We start from the raw sequence: 21,238 nt of genomic DNA on the forward strand, positions 1-21,238 counted from the left end.
GACAGAAGCATTGTGTGCAGGGAAGGCAAATCCACATCCAAAGTGTCTATTCTGGTAAGAACAAAAGGCTGCCCTTTCCATGATGGAAGTGGCCCAATGTAATCAACCTGCCACCAGGTTGCTGGCTGATCACCTTGAGGAATGGTGCCATATTGGGGACTCAGTCTTGGTCTTTGTTGCTGGCAGACTGGACACTCAGCAGTGGCTGTAGCCAAGTCAGCCTTCCTGAGTGGAAGTGCATGTTGCTGAGCCTATGTGTAACCTCCATCCCTGCCACCATGGCCACTTTGCTCATGAGCCCATTGGGCAATTATAGGAGCAGCTGGGGAAAGATGATGACTGGTTTCCACAGAATGAGTCATCCTATCCACTTGATTCTTAAAATCCTCCTCTGTCGTGTTCACCCTTTAGTGAGCATTCACATGAGACATAAATATCATCATTGCTTTGGCCCGTTCAGAGACGTCTATCTACATACCTCTTCCCCACACCTCCTTGTCTCCAACTGTCCAATCATGTTCCTTCCAAGTCCCTGACCATCCAGCCAAGCCATTGGCCACAGCCTATAAATCAGTATACAATCACACATTTGGCCATTTCTCCTTCCAAGCACAGTGAACAACCAGGTGCACTGTTCAAAGTTCTGTCCTTTGGGAGGATTTCACTTCACCAGTATCCTTCAGGGAGGTCCCAGAAAGGGGCAGTAGTGCTGCCACTGTCCACTTTCAAGTGGTGCCTGCATATTGCCCGGAATCATCTGTAAACCAGGCATGAGTTTTCTCTTCCTCAGTAAATTGGTCATAAGGAACTCCCTGTGAGGCCATAGGTGTAGACTGGGAGAGGCAGACAATATGACAGAAGTGGAGACCATGGGCATTTGAGCCACTTTCTCATACAACTTGTGCCTTCAGGTCCTGCTTGGGCCCAACCTCGTATATACCACTTTCATTTAATGATGGAGTGCTGCTGTGCATGTCCAGCTTTATGACACTGTGTGTCAGACAATACCCAGTTCATGATGGACAGTTCAGGCTGCATGGTGACTTGGTGGCCCATGCTTAAAGCATTCAGTCTCTACTAAGGCCCAGTAACAAGCCAAAAGCTGTTTCTCAAAAGAAGAGTACTGATCTGTAAAGGATGGCAGGGCTTTGCTCCAAAATCCTAAGGGTTTATGCTGTGATTCACCAATAGGAGCATGCCAAAGACCTAAACAGCTTCTCTATCTGCCACGGACACTTAAAGCACTATTGGATCAGCCAGATCACACAGCCCAAGTAGCAGAGCCGCTTGCACGGCAGCCTGAACCCGTTGCAGAGCCTTTTCTTGGTCTGAGCTCCACTCAAAACTAGCAGCTTTTCAAGTCACTTGGTAAATAGGCCAAAGTAGCACCCCAAATGAGGAAGACATTGCCTCCAAAATCCAAAGAAGCCCAACAGGCATTGTGCCTCCTTTTTAATTGTAGGAGGGGCCAGACTGAATAACTTATCTTTCACTTTATAAGGAATATCTCAACATGCCCCCTAGAAATTTCACTGAGATGGAAGGTGCCTGAATTTTTGTTGGATTAATTTTACACCCCCTAGCATGCAAATGTTTCACCAATAAGTCCAGAGTCATTGATGCTTCTTCCTTACTAGGTCCAATCAGCATAATGTCATCAATGTAATGGGCCAGCGTGACATCTTGTGGAAGGGAAAGGTGATCAAGGTCCCTGTGGACTAAATTATGATATAGGGCTGGAAAGTTGATATACCTCTGAGATAGGACAATAAAGGTGTATTGCTGAGCTTGCCATCTGAAGGCAAACTGCTTGACTTAGTCCTTTGAAACAGGTATGGAGAAAAAAGCATTAGCCAAATCAATAGCTGTTCCAGTAGATGTATTAACTTGCTCAAGCAATGAAACAACATCTGGAACAGCAGCTGCAATTGGAGTCACAAGCTGGTTAAGTTTTCGATAATCCACTGTCATTCTCCAAGATCTATCTGTTTTTTGCACGGGCCTAATAGGAGAGTTGAATGTGGATTTGAGGGGATCATCACCCCTGCATCCTTCAAGTCCTTGATGGTGGCAATAATTTCTGCTTTCCCTCCAGGAATGTGGTACTGCTTTTGGTTTACTGTTTTCCTTGGTAGGGGCAGTTCCAATGGCTTCCACTTGGTTTTTCCTACCATAGTAGCCCTTACTCCACTTGTCAGGAATTCAATGTGCAGGTTCTGCCAGTTGTTGAGTATGTCTATTCCAATTATCCATTCTGGAACTTGGTAAATCACTGCAGGATGGGTTCGGGGATCCAATGGACCCACTGTGAGCTGAACCTGAGCTAAAACTCCATTAATAACCAGACCTCCATATGCCCCTACACTGACTGGTGGGCCACAGTGATGTTTTAAGTCTCCTGGAATTAGTGTCAGTTCGGAGCCAGTATCCAGTAATCTCCCAAAAATCTGATTATTTCTTCTTCCCCAGTGAACAGTCACTCTAGCAAAAGGCCGTAGATCTCTTTGAGGAAAGCTAGAAGAAAGAGTGACAGTATAAATTTTTGGCAGTGTAGTGGGTTCCTTCTTCAAGGGAACATAGCCTTCCCTTCTTTCAAGGGGTTGTGGGTCTGTAAACTTGCTCAAGTCTGGGAATTGATTGAGGGGCGTGACTCTCTATTCGATAATTCAAGTTAGACTACCATTCACTTGAACTAGAATTCTTCCGTTTGTACTGATCAAGTAAATATTTAGTAGATTTCCAATCTATTTTACCCCTAGGGACACCATGACTAAGTAGACAATGCCGTAAATTGATATGAGTCAGATTATTCTGATTACTGCTTTGATTCCACTGTCCATTATGATAACCACGCCCAACTTGTCTTTGTCGATTGAGTGCCACCACTTGTCCTCCAGCACCACGAGGTCCAATCAGCCCCATTGTAGTTAAGTGTCTTAATTCAGTTAGGACAGTTCCCACTGTCAAATCTGACTTACAAAAAATATCAATCGCAGCAGTCTTCAAGGATGCTGGGGCTCCCTTCACAAATTTGTTCCTCATCACTGTGGTAAAAGGTGTGTCCTCTGGGTACTCCATGTACGGGTCTGTGGGTCTAACCTGATAAATCTACTCTAACATGCCAATTTCCCTAAGCCTTTGGATACTATCTTCTACAGTATACCAAGGCAGGTCTGGCACTTCAACTTGATTTAGTGTGGGCCACAGCATAATCCATGCTTCAGCAAATCAACCAAATAAACTATTAGATCCTTTCTTAACCTCTCAGCTGAAACACTGAATGAAGAATCTATGCTTAGTGGGCCCACAGTAATCAACTCAGACTGATCCAACTTTATGTTCTTTGCACGATTATCCCACACCCTTAATAGCCATTCCCACACATATTCCCCAGGTTTTTGTTTTTACATATTAGAAAACTCAAGCAGTTCTTCTGGAGTGTGGCATACCTCCTCCTGGGTCACGCTTTGTTCTTTACCTTTTAGGGCCTCTGGGACTTAAGTCTAGTTATAGGTACAGAAGCAAAAATGGATGGTGGAAATGTGTTCTGACAACATGCAGCAATGTTATAAGGCATTTGCCTCAGGCAATGCCCCAGAAGCCTCCCAGGGGATGACTCAGACAAAGGCTTTTGAGACACAGCTGGGTTAATCTCACCAGATGGGGGTGGAGGGGTTAATTGTTTTATTGGGGAGGGTGGCTTAGCACATAAAGATGGAGTAATCTCTTCAGATGAGACTGAGAGGGCTGATTCTGTTGGCAGGAGTGGTTCAACAGAATTTAGGGGCCCAGTGTCCCCAGATTGCTAATTATCTGCCCGTATGTCCCCACCCCAAGCTTCAGGAATACATTTCTTCCTAATTAATGCCCTCAATTTAACTTCAGACACCATTCAAGGTTGGGAATTCAATTAGCCTTGTAATTCAACCATTTAAGACTCTGGGTTTTGTTTTTTTGGCAATATCAGCTCTGTTACTACAACAAATAAGGCTTTCTTTCAAGGCACAAGTAGAAACTTTCAGGTCGTTGATGCAGCACTTGAGCTGTGACTCTGAAGACTTGAGCTCATCTCTTTCTTTCACTATTTTGTCTAATGAAAATAAGACCAATCAACCAGCTTCCTTATACTTCTCATTATGAAAAAATTGTAGAAAGATATCAAACATGTGAACACTCAGAGCCTCACCTCTCACCAGTACCTGGTCTATTGGTGGTGATATTTTGCGTATTCTTATTGCCACTTCATGCCATGGATTAGCAGAGCCCTCTTTACTAGAGAAAGCAGAGTCATCAACATCTTTAAGACTAACCAGACTTGAGAACCAATTTAGAAAACTCATTCTTACAATTTTGTTTCTCTAGAACCACCCCACTCCTGGTATCAAATGTCTTAGGCTGGGTTCTCTAGAGAAGCAAAATCAGTGAAGCATATAGAGACAGAAAGACAGAGAGACAGACAGAAAGAGAGATTTATATCAAGGAAATGGCTCACACAGTTGTAGAGGCTGGAAAGTTCCAAGTCCGTGGGTCAGGCTGGAGGCTTCTCCTGACTCACATATCTGCAGGGGCTGGCAAACCCAAAATTCACAGGTCAGATAGTAGGACTCTGGCTCACAGACTTCAGAGGCCGAAGAATCCCAAGATCAGCAGGTAAGCTGCCAGCTCAAGTCCCAAGAACTGGAAGTCAGGTGAGGAGCCAGCTGCAGGATCCAGAGTGAGCAAAAAGCCAGCAAGCTCTGCCAGAAAGTCCACGTATATTTGATGCAGGCCACACCCCCAAGGAAACTCCCTTTCAACTGATTGGCTGCTCGCAGCTGACCTCATCATGGAGGTGATTACACTATATCAGATGTCATTATGGAGATGATCACATCATTACACAGCTGCAAAACTACATTGTAACTGTCAAACCACCAAGAATCATGGCCCAACCAAGTTGACACACAACTTTAATCATCACAGTTGGCGAGAATGTGGAGAAACTGGAAATTTTCACCTATTGCTGGTGGTACTGTAAAATGGTACAGCTGCTATGAAAAATAGTTAGGTGGCTCCCCATAAGTTAAACAGATAATCACCATGTGACCCAGCATGTGGTATACACACAAAGGAATTAAAGGTAGGCATTCAAACAAAAACTTGCACAATGATGTTCACTGCAGCATTATTTACAATAGCTGAAAGGTGGAAACAACTCAAGTATCCATTAACAGATGACTGCATAAACAATACGTGGTGCATACCTATAATGGAATATTATTCAGCCATAGAAAGAATGAAGTCTTGATATATGCTACATTGTGGATGAATCTTGAAAAAATTATGCTCAGTGAATAAGCTAGACACAAAAAGCCACATATTGCATGATTCCATTTATGTGAAATGTCCACAACAGATAAATGTAGAGACAGAAATCAAATTAGTGGCTGCCAGGGGCTGGGGGACAAGGTGAGTGAAGAGTGACTGCTAATGGGAAGCATTATACTAAATAAGGACATACAAGATTCTTCCATTAGAAACGGAGACCAAGAGACTGAGTTCAAAAAAAAAAAAAGCAAAACCCACCCAACTGCTGTTTACAAGGAGACAAGCTGGCACGACCTCAGAGGATCTCCCAGCCTTCCACATCTCTCTAGTGATGACTCTCGGCCTTAGGTCTGCAGCCCACACCTCTCCCCCAACACTCACCCATATATCAAGGGCCTCCTTGACATCTCCACCTACTTCTCCAAGAGGCATCTCAGACCCAGCATGTCCTAGCCTGAGCCCTTGACATTGGTCCCCAAAAAAACCATGGGCCCTACAGTCCTGCCTCTCAGTCAGCAGCTCCTCTGTTCTTCCAGTGGCTCAGCCCAAAACCTGGAGCGGTCCTTGACTCCTCTCTTCCCTCACACCCCATGCCCCTTTAGTCAGCAAATCCTGTTGGCTTATCTTCAAAAAATATCTCAAATCTGACCACGTACCATCCCCTTCACTGGACCTCCAGTCCACGCCCTGCCTGGTGGACCCTTTGGTCTATCCCAACACCGGGAGATCTTGACCAAACACAAGCCAAGTGACACTTCACTCTACAAACCCACCACAGCTGCCCATCCAGACAGAGCAAAAATCGGAGTCTCTGCTGACAGAGCCCCTGCCTAGGGCCCACTATGACAGCCCATTCCCATTTCTTCTCTTCTTGCTCTCCCCAGCCCATGACACCTCCCCTGGCCGCACTAGCCTCCTGGATATTCCTTACATATGCAGGGCACAATCCTGCTTCAAGATCTTCACACATGTTGCCTGGAATGTTCTTTCCCCCAGGAGTCCCTTGAGCTGACTTCCTCACTTCCTTCAGCTTTTGACTCAAAGGCAACATCTTTCCTGAGGCCTTCTCTGGCCACTTCATCTAAAATTCCATTCCCCCTGTCAAGCCACTTTCTTCTCTCCTTCACTTCTTCACACACAGCATGATCTGACCCGCTATGTATCATACATACTGTTTTCTCTATTGTCTGATGCCCCCACTGAACAGAAACTCCAGGAGCTGAAGGGGCTTCACTGTTCTGGCCAGTGCTGTCTCCCCGGTGACTTGGACTGTCACTGGCATGTGGTGGGCACTTACCAACACATGTGTGATGAATGAATGACTGAGCACAGGAGAGGCTGAAAGGATGACGAGGATGCTATCTGCAGCTCTACAGAAACAAGTTCAAAAACCCAGAGAAAAGGGATGATTTCCTGGCAAAATATAAATTCCAAAACTGGTCCAAGTGCTTTTCTTTTTTTTTTAAACTATTACATGTTGTAGAAACAGATTTTTAAAAAACTAACTCGCCAGTTCATTTCACAAAATCAGAATAAAAACTCTAGGTAAGATAGTAATAGAAGGAAGCTACTTAAATAGTAAATTTGAAAAAAATCGTGATGAAATGACAAAGAATTCTGATCTATAATAAGCATGAGTGCCTTATTAAATGAGAAGATAAACACAAGCAACCCACTAGAAAAACAGAAGATACGAAGAGTCACCAAGCAACAAATCCAGGTGGGAAACAAACACTTAGAAGAAGGTGAGAATCACTAGCAGGGATCGAAACACGAGTGACAATCCCAATGACTCATCATTCTGTACTCATCAAACTGGCATCAAACTGGCAAAAGTCAGAAGGAGCCAGGACACATAAGCAAGAGAAGGGGCAGACGTCCCCCAGCAATGCCAGTGGAGCTGTGAGAGCCCAGCCTTCCTGGAAAGAAGTGTGATGACCACTCTTAAAATCCAAACACTCTCTTCCCCGCGGCAGCCCTACTTATGGCGGAGAAAAAGAAAAAAACCCCAGAAATAAGTGAATGACCATCAGTAGGGAACCGCTGAACAAATGAGGGCGGCCCCACTCGCAGAGTACCAGCAGCGGGGACAAGAGCGAGTGCAGAAACTGGCTGACTGGGAGGGCATCCAAAGGGCGCGGATGCGAAAAGGCTATATAAAATCATTTTTGTAAAATGAAAAAGACCCCCAAAACTCTACGTGTTTCTGTGTGTGTGTGTGTGTTGTCTGAGGTAAGCATGCAGAAATAAAGTGTACATCCTAGGCTGTTAACACGGATTACCTGGGCCTGAGTGGAGACAGGAAGCCCCCAAAAGGAAATCTATATCTACATCTCTATCTATGTCCACTGTTAAAGAGTTTTGTTTCATATAGTGTAATAAGAAAGTGGGAAGCCGGTTTTCTAACGCAGGTCTACCACAGACGGCAAGCATCAGACTGTATCTGACTTGGCACCCAGTACAGAAAGCCACCACTTGCAAGTCTCCCTCACACCACTGAAGGTGGGGCCCCTTTGTGGTAAGAGACACACTAACAGGCCATCCAGTGGGCAAAACCCACCACATGATCAGAGCAGCAGCCACAGCTGGCCAGAATCGAAAGCTCAGGAGTTTGCAGGGGTCTCCAGAAGGGGTACAGTCCCCTCCTACCTCCTGGGCCAGAGAGACACGGGGCAGCCCTCCTGCCATTGGGGCAGACACCTTGAGCTCATGGAGAGGGTGAGTAGTGGGGAAGGAAAGGAGGGGAGGGTGACCCCAGGGGTCTAGGGGACAGGGAGGCAGGGCCAGGGGGGCCTCGGGACTCACCAACGGGGCCTAGGTCAGCAAAGCGGTCCTCGCCCTCCTCAGCGTGGATCAGATCGTTCCTGCTCTTCTTGGTGGCCGCTCGCTTCAGCACTGCTTTAAACAAGGACAGGGAAGGGCCCGGTGAGCCAGAGCCTTCGGGGGCTGCCTCTGGTGGGTGGGCTGGCCTGAGGATGTGCTTATCCTTCCCGGGAAGGGGCAGCCTGTCCTGGGGCTGAGGCCCAAGCTTAGGTGGAGGCAGGGCAACCCCTAGGCCCCTTCGATCCCTCTCAGTTCCCACAGCAGAAGGGACAGGGAACTTGAAGGTGGGTCCCTGCCTTTCCCTTGTCTCCAAAATGAGGTCAGTGGGGAAGGCCTAGCGACCAGGAAGACAGAAACCAGGCCGCAGCAGGTGGGCCAGCTGAGGTGTAGCTGGGCTGCTGGGCCCGGCCTGGCCCTCCCGGGGCCCACCTCCTCCCCTGCCGCCCAGGTCATGCCGGGAGCCCCTTCCATGGTCTCTGGGTGCAAGCGTCACTCTGAGTGCTGGGGACAGATACAACCACGTTAAACCTGCAGTTTTAAAGCTTCTAGAAGCAGTGCCGTCCCACAGAACTTTCTGTGATGATGGAGATGTTTTCTATGCACAAACCAGAATGGCAGCTGCTGGCCACACATGGCTACTGAGCCCTTAAAACGGGCTCCGCCCAGCTAGGGGGCCACAGAGGAGAGTCTGAGGCCCAGAACAAGGAGCAGCCAGTGCTGCCCCACCCCACCACCCACATTCAGAGGGCACCCTCCACCCAAGGCCACACCTCAGGACACCGCCTCACACAGGCCCTCCTTGACCAGCAGAGACGAAGGAAGGGCCAAAAATGGTCAGGGTCATGGAGGGCTACACCCTGGCTGGGGCCCTGCCCTGCCCTTCAGAGTGGGTGGCCCCAGGGCACAGGGAGCCCTGCCGGCTCTGACTGCACAGGGGCCAGGCCCAGAGGAGCAGCAACACGGCCGGGGCAGTCTGGGCCCACCACGCCCCTTGCCCTCTCTCCCCCGCCCTCATGTGATGAGCTCGTTCCCAGGACCACCACGGTCTCACTAGGAGGTGGGGCCCCAACCACATGGCACCGTGTGGTGTGTGTGCTGTGCAAGTGCACGTACGTGCCTGTGCATGTCTGCATCAGGACAACGGTGTGCAGACAGCATCACCTGTCACACCTGCAGATGTGTGCCTTGCCACTGTTTGCCCAGCCCTCAGGGTCCCCCACTACCTGAGGGGCGTAGGCAGGAGAGCCACTTACCATCCAGTGGGGATTTCTCCTCTGCATTCTTGTCCTCCTCAGCCAGCATGACCTCCTCTGTGGGAAAGACCCTGCCTCAGTGGGGGCCTTCCTGCCTTCCCCCACTGGGGCTCATCCCCAGAACACCCCAGCAGAGGCTCAGGTCTGCATGAAGGCCTGCCTTCCCAGCTCCTGTGCTTCCAGAAGCTGGTAGGACCCAAGGCCAAGCATTCTCTAGCAAGAAAGGGTACCCCTCAGCAGCCCACAGACAAGGCCGGGGAGGAGGGCCAGGCAGCTGTGGTGCCCCTGGAGTCTTGCACAGGACGTGAGCAGGCGGCTCTACAGACAGAGTCCAGCCTGGGCTCCAGGGACAGGTGAGTCAGTGCATAGAGGGCTCAGGTCCAGGCCAGGCCACAGGGTCTGGCAGGCAGAGCTCTAGGCGTGGCCAAGCCAGAATCCTCCATTAGAAAGGCCATCGTCCTCAAGGCCACCATCACCCCTGGTGCCAGGACCCCAGGTGGGCTGGAGAGAAACGCCTGTCGCTGTTAAGCCCCCAAGATGACCTCAGCTTTCCTCCACTAGGCTGGGGGGTGGGGTCTCATTCACCCCAGGGCCAGTGGCCCTTGCTGCAGCCTGACAGACTCGGGAACGGGGTAGGGGCAGACCAGGGCACAACAACCTCACTCCCGCTGGCTCTCACCGGCCTTGAAGATCCACTCTAGGTACCCGTTGAGCTCCCGCTCGATCTGCTGCTGTCGGCGGAGCTTCAGGAAGGCGCGGCGGTTCTCCACCCTCTCACGCTCTTTGGCAAATTCTCTGTAGAGTGTGGGGGCCGAGAAGGTCAGCAGGTCAGGTGAGGGAAGGCACGGCGCCTGCAGCCCCGCAGGTGGGGGGCCCCCAGAGGCACAGGGGACCAGGCAGAGGCTAGGACAGCAGACGCAGGCCACAAGCCACCCCCCACCCCACCTGCCAGGAGCGCCCATCTGCTTCTTCTGCCTGTGTGCCAGAAAGCCTGTCTGCATGGCCCAGGAAGACCCTCCCTCCCCAGACCCCATGGTACTTAGAGACAGCACCTTGATCCCCAGAGGGCAGGGACCACTCCACAGCCCCGGCCCCACAGTGCCTAGGCACAGACACACGCACACACACACACACACCATGTGCCAGGCCCTATTATGTGTTGCCCAGACCCTGCAGAGAGCTTCTGGGCAAGAATTTCCCAGAAGAGAGCTTTCACTTGGCTTCCTCTGTGGGTTCAGGCCAAGAGCCATTTCTGGGTGAGGAGGGACCAACAGGGGCAGGGTAAGAGGGCGCTCAGGGCAGGGCAGAGGTGGAAGAAAAACATTCTGGAGTCCACGTAGCCTTCTGTACCAAACCTATGAGGCTCATGAAGAGCAGAGAAGAGAAACCCTCTGCCCTCTTGAGCCCCAGCACCCTCTCAGCTCCTCTTGAATCCACAGATGCAGGGACAGGCAGAGAACAGACACTCTCCCTGAGCCCCAGCAAACTCACCCACGATAGCCACGCAGCCAAGCTTTCCAGCTCCTTGTGCCCCAAAGAGGCCATTCTCTCTCACATACACACACACACACACACACACACACACACACACACTCTCACTCTCACACATGCATTCACACATCCACACACACGTGCTAACTCAAATATGCACATATATGCACTTGCATGCATGTCTGTGCCCATATACATGCACACACATTACACATGCACACGTGCATATGTGCACACAGACATGCATGCATACATGCATTCTCACGCATATGTGTGCACACATACACACATGCATGCACACACACATGCACACAGAGATGCACACTGCATGCATACATACATATGCGCACACACATGCATGCAGCAACACCTAGCCTGGCCCAGCCTTCTTAGCTCAGGCTTGGGGCAAGATTCAGGTCCCCAAAGGTCTGGCAGGTACTGCTCACACCCCCACAGCAAAAGAGCAAGGCCTGCTCTCAGTCAGGTGGCCATCCCCCTCCAAGAGAAGCAGGCTTTGGGCTCTAGTGGAGAGGGCCTGGCAGGCCTGACTCCTGGAGCACAGCCACTGTGGGAGGGGAGCTCAGCTCAGGCTTGACCCAGAGCCCATGGCCCCAGGAAACCCCAGGACCTGTTTCAGCCCCAGGAATGAGATGAGATGCTCCCGCCCAGACCTCCTGCCCTTGGCTTCTGTGGGGTCCCTTTTGACCTCTTGTTATGGACTGAATTGTGTCTCCCAAATAATTGCATTTGGGAATGGACTGTCTTTGTTATGTTAATGGGACAGAATGAGTGTAGGGTGTGTTTTGAGTCAATCTCTATTGAGATACACAAGAGATTAAACAAGCAAGCAAAAGAAGCAGAGATAGGGGAAAAGAGATGCCAAGCCATATGGAGATCGCCCAAGAACAGAAGCTAAAAAGAGACAAGGACCTTCCACCAGAGTCGACAAAGAGAAAAAGACTTGCCCTAGAGCCGGCACCCTGAATTCTGAGTTCTAGCCTCCTAAACTGTGAGAAAATAAATTGCTATTTGTTAAAGCCTTCCACTTATGGTATTTCTGTTACAGCAGCACTGGATGACTAAGACACTTCCCAACCCACTTGTGGGGCAGGAGAGCGGGTTCATCTAAGAGCCACAGGCAGAAGCTCAGGTGTGGCAGTCTGGCCCAGCACAGAAAAGGCACGTCTCAGACGACGGCCTGCAGCAGCCCCATCTTGCCCAGGGTCTGGTGTCTTACAGTCAGCATCCTGATTAGGCTCCTCTGGGAGGCTGTGAGGGTGAGGGCCCAGGGAATGGAAGAGAAAGTGGCTGACTGGCAACCTGCAGGGTGAGTTGTCTCCAGCGTGCCTGGCTGCCCGGGCAGCATCTAATCTGTGGTCAAGGGTGTTGCTGCTGCCTCTGAGTGTACCCAGCATAGAATCCTCGGAAGCCAACTGACCATTGGCTTAAAGTGCCCGCACCCTCTCCCAACCTCCCAGGGCTGGAGTCCCTCTGGGGAATCTGGGCGCCTGAAGGAGGGCTCAGCAGGGACTGATGAAGAAAACCACCCTGTATCGCACCTCCTCCATCCCCGACCCGTAACCAGGATGCTCCAGGAGGGAGAGAGCTGGGAAGCCCCAAGGTTCATACCCTGCTTGGCTAGGGGACACTCCACAGGGCTGCAACACTGCCTTGGCCCTCCACCTCCACTCCCACCACCAATCCTCACTGCACGTTCTCTAGTGCACATCGCACAAAAAGGCCCTGACCATCTACCTCCTACCACCCAACATCCCCAGTGTCCCGCCAGCCTCCCCACCGTGCACTGTCCTGTACGTGCCACACCCTCCGCACCTCCTCAGGGTGTCCTCTACATGGACTGACTTCCCCCTTCCTGCTCCTTCTCACACCTGGTCCCTTTGGATCTCGGCTGAGATGCCCCTTCCCCAGGTGCCCACTCCAAGCCCCAGGCCCCTCCTGGCTTCCAGCATGTGTGGACCCCACGACCCCAGCAGACCAGGAGCTCTGTGCATCCCTTGTGCTGTAAGGCGCTTCTAGGAACAGGGCAAGCCTAGGGACACCCTCCTTGGTCCCAGCTGCCTCCCCCGGGCTGTTTCTTTCCAGTCCAATGGGACAGCCACTCTTCAGTCCACCAAACTCTGCCCTTGACACCGACCCCGCTCCAGGAGCCTGGAAGCAAGGACCTACAGAGGGATGGAGCCATGCCCTCTAGCTGTGCAGGGATCTGAAGCCAGGCTGGGGCTCAGAGGCAGGCCAGGGCCCATGACTACCTCCTTCTCAGCACAGCTTCCTTTGTCCCTGCGCAGGCTGTGTGCCCAGGGCTGGGTCAGGAAGGGCCTCTCTCCAGAAGGAACTCCCAGCCTTGTGCCCCTTTGCCCTCTGCTGGAGAGGTGACCAGAGGGGAGGGGGCAAGCCTAGGGCCAGGAGTGGAGTGGAGGCCTCAGGGGTCATTGCAGCAGACACTCAGGGGGCTGTCCCGCTTCCCAGGAAGCCCCACCATGAACACACCCAAGTAAGATATAGCAGCCCCTCCCCATGGATCAGAAAATCCTGAGGCCCTGAGGACAAAGGCCATAGGGAGGTGAGGTAGGGTGGAGGTGAGGAGGCCAGGGAGAGGGGATGGTCCAGGGAGGGGTCAGGATGGGGGCACAATGAAAGGCTGGCCAGAGCCCGGGAGGCTGGGAGCACCACCCACCCACAGAGGGGGAAAGCAGTGGAGTGACGGCCCCCACCCAGTCCTCCTCAAGTTGCACACACCGCATCTGCTTCCATCACCGTTCCCCTTGCCCTGAGCACACAGAGGGCACAGCCTACACCCCGCACAGTCTCTTACCCTGAGAGCACGCCCAGTACCAAGTTGAGCATGAAGAAGGAGCCGATGATGATGAGGGGAATGAAGTAGAGCCAGTTCCAGGTGTTACCAGCTGCGTCATTGGTCTGCAAGCAACAAGAAGAAGGTGAGGAAGGGCAGGTGGACAAGTTCCACAGCCCTAGCCACAGAAGCCACCCCTGGTGGGCAGCCAGAGCCAGCCAAGTTTTGGGGCTGCATCCAAGCTCCAGTTTCAGGGCCCCAAGTTAGTTCTGCTTCTCAAAAGCAAACACTGGTGGTGCCCAGGCCAAGGTCCAGGCCAGGATCCAGGCTCCATAGTTGGACCTGCCCACACCCTGCAGAGCTTTCTCCTGGCTGTGGTTCTCACAATACAAAGTGTGCTCAGCCCTCCCAGCCCCTTCCCAGCATTGATGAAGTGCCAAGGAGTAGCTCTGAGTAGGAACCAAGGATGCCCAGGACACCTTGAGGGCCACATGCCCAACCTCTGCTTAGACACCTCACCTGCAGGACACTGAGGGCCTCCCAGGCTACCTGACCACCACCCTAGGCAGCTCCAAAGAAATGTCCTCCTAAAGGAGTCCCTCAGGCCCCAGTGGCCAACTCTGACCTCCATCTGCAGTGGCTTCTGCAACTCAAAGGAAACTGTGAGCCCCTGGGTCACCTTTTCTCCAGGGTGGGCTGAGTCTCTCACAGGCTCCCACTGTCCATTTCTCATCTCTGTCTGGACTGAGACAGAAACCAGATCTTGGGCTGAGAGCAAAGAGGGGCCATCTCTCTGAGACCTTCTGCTTTTTATAGCACAGCCCACAAAGGGAGAGCTCCTCTGAATATAGTTCAGTCCCACAGTTTTGTTTTTGTTGGATCCCCTGGAGAATTCGCTGACAGGGGCAGAGAACCTCTGCCTCCAGAGCAGAAGGCTGGAGACAAAACACGGGGGCAATGGGTGCTGAGGGTGAGTGACCACTAGGCACCTTCCTCTTCTCTTTGGAAGCAGTGCCCATGTCGAGGACCCCTGCCTGACCAAACCAATGGAGTAGGGTGGCAGCTGGGCACCGCCTGTGGCTGTGGCAGGTTGCCCAGTGATATTGTTTGGGCTCCTGCCCTCCAGTGTGCGCCGGCTTCAGCAAGATTTTCAGACTTCACCCCTGGTAAATGCTGGGCCCCTGGACTGATGCAGCACATGGGTCCTAACCCTTGGGCCCATGGACACTGACCCCAGACAGACAGACTCCCAACTCTAACTACGGTGCATATTTCCTGACCACACCTCTGCCCACATCTCACACACAACTTAAGCCCAACAACAATGGCCACAACTAAAGTTACCAACATCCCTGCAACTGTACCCTCAAAATCTGCCTCCGTTCCTGTGACACAGGAGAAATTTCACCACTGCAATCTCATCCCTCTACCTACCTGCAGTCCCTGGGTGGCACAAATGGTTCAGCATCTGACTACTAGCCAAAAGGTTGGCAGTTTGAACCCACCCAGAAGCACCTTGGAAGACAGGCCTGGCAATCTTTTTCTGAAAGGTCACGGCCATGAAAACTCTGTGGAGCAGTTCTACTCTGCACACTCAGGGTCGCCATGAGTTAGAATCTACTCAATAGCAGCTAACAACAACTCACCTACCCAAGGACTTTGCTCCTACAACTTCCCCTCCTACTGGATCATTCCCACTGGAAGCCAGGCTACTGGAATTGCTTTCATCTTAAAAAATAAAAAGCAACAAAAACAAAAAACAACTTGTGTTTCCAGAAAGATGACTTAGATGTATTCTTCCTTATTCCACTCATTCAGCACAACTAAAAACCCTGGAAATTATATATAAAGCAAACATAAGAAGACTCTGAAAGGAGACAAGAGGAAGAAAGACTGGCTAGGGACCTTAGGACTGAAGGAACAACACAGTGATCAGTTCCCTGGGTGTTCTTTTTACCTCATATATCCCAGACTTGGAGCTGAAGGAGCTGGCAATCCAGAAACAACAGCTGGTGCAGAGAAAAATGTGCCAGCAAGAGCCCGTGCTCTCCAACCAAAAAACCAGGAAAGGGAAGCCCAACAAGGCAAAAAACTGTTAGACAATAATTGCTTTGCTCCAGCCAAATACCACATGGAAAACTGTGGCCCCACCTCCACCTCTGCCAGAAAAGACCCAGTGGGGATCCAGTGGGGACATCCACTCCCACATGGCAGTAGTGAGACATTCAGCCTATCCTCCCCACTGGGGTAGTGTCAGAGGAGGCCTAGTGGAGAGTCAGGCCTATCACCACTGTCCAGTGATAATGAGGTCACACACACACATCGTAGTGTGTGGAGACCATGTGGGGAGATAACAAGGCACTCTTAACCCTCCCAACCAGGGAAGTATCAATAGAGCCAGAACTACCACCCTACCCACCATGATGAGGAGCCCTCCACCACATGTCACAGGGGCCAAGTGGGGAACCTTGTCTTGCACCTCCACCTGGCAATGACCTGCCAGAGCAATGTCAGAAGAAGGCAGCTGTCTTAGCTATCTAGTGCTGCTATAAGAGAAATACCACAAGTGGATGGCTTTAACAAAAAGAAATTTATTCTCTCACAGACTTGTGTAGGCTATAAATCCAAATTCAAGGCACCAGCTCCAGGGGAAGGCTTTCTCTCTCTGTCTGCTCTGTGGGAAGGTCCTTGTCATCAATCTTCCCCTGGTCTAGCAGCTTCTCGGTGCAGGGACCCTGGGTCCAAAGGATGCACTCTGCTCCCAGCTCTGCTTTCTTAGTGGTAGGAGGTCCCCTTGTCTCTTTGCTCACCTCTCTTTTTTATATCTCAAAAGAGACTGACTCAAGATACAACCTAATCCTATAGATTGAGTCCCGCCTCATTAACATAACAGTCTCTAATCTTGCCTCATTAACATCATAGAGGTTAGGATTTACAACAATAAGATAATCACATCAGATCACAAAGGGGTGGACAACCACACAGCACTGGGAATCATGGCCTTGCCAAGTTGGCATACATTTTTGGGGGACACAATTCAATCAACGGCAGCAGCTAAACCAGAAGGTTTAAATTAGATCCAAGTCTTATGACAAAATATCAAAAATGTTCAGTTTTCAATAAGAACAGTAAGATCTCAAACTGAATGACAAAAAGATAATCAGGGTGTAGGAGGGGCCAGGACGGCAGAGTAGTCAAGACATTTCCAGTGGTCTCTCTTACAACAAAGACCCAAAAAAAACAAGAGAATCGATTATATATGACAATCTAGGAGCCCTGAACATCAAAGATAAAGTTGAGGAATCAGACTGAGTGGCAGGGGGAGAGAGAGATGGCTCAGAAGCAGCGAGGATTTGCCAGACCTGACCCAGTGGGAACTGGCACCCTTTGGGCCTGATCCACTAGCATGCGCGCTGAGGCAGGCAGTGGCATTCAGGACACATTTTCAATGTTGGGAAAGACCAAGCAGCATAAAGACTACTCAAGCCTCCAGAACCAGTGAAAAGCAGCGCTCAATCGCCAGATGATAAGCACTTGTGTCTAACCTACTACATGGACCAAAAACACCCCATTTAAGAAGAAACTCTCCCCCATTTACCCACTCCCTCCCCCTCTGCACTGGGTCCCAGGCTGGCTTCAGTGATTACCGCATCCCCTGGGCTGGAAGTAGGATCCATCAGGCACCCTAAGCCATTCTCCCGGCCTTGGAGAGGGAACAAATTAACAAATAGGAAAAAATAATCTGCCACCTCCCCTAAGCCAGGAACTCAGGACAGGCACAGCTCCTTTGCCTAGGCACAGGCACAAGAGATACACAGACTTTGAGTACCTTTCACCCTTGCATAGACCTGTGTGGGCCCATTTCCACAGTGTAGGCCCTCATTAGCACAGTACAACAGGGTATATACCTGAAGCCTAACTTCAATTGTATCAGCTATATGGTGAAGCAGCAGGTTTGTGACATTTGACGCTGCCCTGTCCATTAAGCAGAGTCCTCATCTACCAACATCAGGGACCAGAGGACTGGTGGCTCCATCCATGCCACCTAGCCACCTGCAACAGGGGTCCAAGAATAAGTGGTGCTTCCCAGTCCTTACAGTCAACAGCATTGGGTGTCCATAGTCTGGCTGCAAAACCCACCCACCTACGCACTCTAGGGAACAGGGACACACTCTCCTCCCAGACACTCAGGGGCAACTGTAAGGCCCCTGCCTTGCTCAGCCCATGACCCTCTACTGCAGCCAGATATCTGTGCCTACTCCAATCACCTCTGCCTATCTAGGACTGTAGGTGAGAGCCTGCACCACACACTTGGTGACCTACTACTTGGATACTTGAGCTGAATCCATACAAGACAAGTAAACAGACTGTTGGGCTCACATACCTAGTAACAGATCTAACCACCTGGTGACAGGACGTTAGAGCTTCAAAGGTGTCAATAATCAAACTAGTTCATGACAGCAGCCTATTTGGGCATATCAACACAAAACGAGAAGTTAGGACACAGTAAGCAAAGATAAAATAAATAAATATAATAACTTATTGATGGCTCGGAGACGATAGTCAATATCAAATCAAAAAAAGAGGCAGACCATGGTGGCTTCAGCAAGCACCCAAAAGAAAGAATCAAGAAATCTTCCAGAGGAAGAGAACTTCTTGGAATAATAACTGGAAGTAAAATACAAAAGATTAATATACAGAACCTTTCAAGATATCAGGAAGGAGATAGGCAAAACACATAACAAGCCAAGGAACACACAGACAAAGCAACAGAGGAACTTAAGATTACAGAAGAGCACAATGACAAATTTAATCCATAGAAAGACAGCAAACAGAAATCCAGAAGATCAACAATAAAATTTGAGAATTAGACACCTCAATAGAAAGTCACAGGAGCAAAACTGAGGCAATGGAAGTCAGAATTTGTGAGATTGGGAGGTGGGGCCAAGAAGGCAGAGTAGTCAGATGCTTCCAGTGGACCCTCTTACAACAAAGACCTAAAAAACAAGTGAATCAATTATATATGACAATCTAGGAGCCCTGAACATCTAAGGCAAAGTTGAGGAACCGGACTGAGTGGCAGGGGAAGGGAGAGACAGTTCAAAAGCAGCAAGGAGTTGCCAGGCCTGACCCAGCAAGAGCCTGAGCCCTGCAGGCCTGATCAGCTCATGGGCGAGCGGTGAGGCAGGCAAGCAGCCGTTCTTGGGAGGCACGTTTTCTGCACTGGGAGAGGCCCAGCACCAGAAAGTCTACTCAGACACCCAGAACCAATGAGAAGCAGCCCTCAATCAGTGAAAGATAAGTATTTGCATATGACCTACTGAGCTGATCAAAAACACCCCCCTTAGGGAAAAACCTCTCTCCCATTTACCTCCATGCTCCCTGCTCTGCACTGGGTCCCAGACCAGCTTCAGCAATTGCTGAGCCCACTGGGCTGGAAGTAGGATCTCTCACACACTCGGACCCATTCTCCCAGCCTTGGAGAGTGAACAAATTAACAAACAGGGGAAAATTTAAACTGCTCGCTCCCCTAAACCAGGAACCCAGGGTAGGCACAGCTCTTTCGCCTAGGCACAGGCATAAGGGATCCATGGACTTTGAGTGCCTTTCCCCCTGCAGAGACTTGCGTGGGCCCATTTCAACAGCATAGGCCCTCATTACCGCAGTACAACAGGGTATATACTTGAAGTCTAACTTCAACTGTTTCAGCTGACAAGTGGCAGATTTGTAACATTTGACTCTGCTCTGCCCATTAAGCAGGGTCTTCAACTACCTACATCAGGGGCCTGAGGACTGGTGGCTCCACCCACGACACCTAGCCACCTGTGATAGAGGCCCAAGAATAAGAGATGTCCCCCAGTCCTTACAGCCAACAGTTTTGGGTGCTCATAGTCTGGCTGCAAAACCCACCCACCTACGTGCTTCAGGGAACAGGGATACGCTTTCCTCCTGGACACCTGGGGGCAGCCGTCAGCCCCCTTCCTTGAGCAGAGTGTGTCCCCCTGCTGCAGCCAGATGCCTGTGCCTACACCAATCACGCATGCCTATCTAGGACTGTAGGTGAGAGCCTACCCCACATACTTGGTGGCTATCTACCTGGGCACCTGCGCTGAATCCATACAGGAGGAGTGGGCAGACTCCTGAGCTTACATACCTAGGAGCAGATCTAACCACCTGGTGACAGGACATTAGAGCTTCAAAGGTGCCAATAATCAGGATTAGTGAGATTGAAGATAAAGCACTTGACACCAACTTATTTGAGGAAAAATAAGATAAAAGGATTTTAAAAAATGAAGAAACCCTAAGAATTACATGGGACTCTATTAAGCGAAATAACCTGCCAGTGATTGGAGTACCAGAACGGGGGGATAACAGAAAATACAGGAGAATTGTTGAAGATTTGTTGGCATAAAACTTCCCTGATATCATGAAAGATGAGCAGATATCCATCCAAGATGCTCACCGAACCCCACACAAGGTAGATCCCAAAAGAAAGTCACCAAGACATATTATAATCAAACTTGCCAAAACTGGAGATAAAGAGAGAATTCAAAGAGCAGCTAGGGATAAACAAAGAGTCATCTACAAAGGAGAGTCAATAAGACTAAGCTCTGACTACTCAACAGAAACCATGCAGGCAAGAAGGCAGTGGGATGACATATATAAAGCCTTGAAGGAAAAAAAAATTGCCAGCCAAGAATTAGATATCCAGCAAAATTGTCTATCAAATATGATGGTGAAATTAGAGCATTTCCAGATAAACAGAAGTTTAGGGAATTTGCAGAAACCAAACCAAAGTTACAAGAAATGCCAAAGGGAGTCCTCCAATTAGAAAATCAATAACATCAGATAACAACACAAGACTAGAACACAAGACAGAGCAACCAGATATAAACTCAGATCGAGAAGTCACAAAAAAAAATCAAAGCTAAAAGGCTGAAAATAGGAAAAAAGAGACGTTAATATGTAAAAGATGACAACATTAAAACAAAAGAGAGGGACCAAAAAATGTAGTCATAGATCTTTCATATGGAGAAGAAGTCAAGGTGATATAAAGAAGTAAAAGATTGGTTTAAACTTAGAAAAATAGAGGTAAACATTAGGGTAACTACAAAGGAAACTACCAATCCTACAAATCAAAATAAAAAACAAGAAAAACATAAACTTTCAGCAAATACAAAATCAACAACAACAAACAAGATGAAAAGAAAATACATAAAGAAAAACAACTGAGCACAGAAAATTAAGTGGAACAAAGAACTGTCAACACAAAAAAAAAGACATCAAAATGACAGCACTAAACTCATACCTAACAATAATTACACTGCATGTAAATGGACTCAATGCACCAATAAAGAGTCAGAGAGTGGCAGAATGGATAAAAAACATGTTCCATCTATATGTTGCCTACAAGAGATACACTTTAGACTTAAAGAGACAACCAAATTAAAACTCAAAGGACAGAAAAAATATATGAAGCAAACAGCAATTTAAAAAGAGCTGAAGTGGCAATATTAATCTCTGACAAAATAGATTTTAAAGTAAAATCCAC

The 21,238-nt window shown here is 49.6% G+C and overlaps 1 protein-coding gene across 1 annotated transcript in view; it reads right to left on the reverse strand.

Moving 5' to 3' along the window:
* The window catches only part of CACNA1B (calcium voltage-gated channel subunit alpha1 B), a 276,187-nt gene that overhangs the window by 176,012 nt on the left and 78,937 nt on the right, over positions 1-21,238 (reverse strand). The window contains exons 7-10 of the mRNA XM_004390689.1: positions 13,708-13,811; positions 10,063-10,178; positions 9,384-9,440; positions 8,113-8,202 (exon numbers count right to left, since the gene is read on the reverse strand). Of these exons, the coding sequence (XP_004390746.1) occupies positions 8,113-8,202; positions 9,384-9,440; positions 10,063-10,178; positions 13,708-13,811 (367 nt within the window). The remainder of the gene's footprint in view (positions 1-8,112; positions 8,203-9,383; positions 9,441-10,062; positions 10,179-13,707; positions 13,812-21,238) is intronic.

Source organism: Trichechus manatus, unplaced genomic scaffold (genome assembly GCF_000243295.1).
Source record: "Trichechus manatus latirostris isolate Lorelei unplaced genomic scaffold, TriManLat1.0 scaffold00317, whole genome shotgun sequence".
Taxonomy (NCBI): domain Eukaryota; kingdom Metazoa; phylum Chordata; class Mammalia; order Sirenia; family Trichechidae; genus Trichechus; species Trichechus manatus.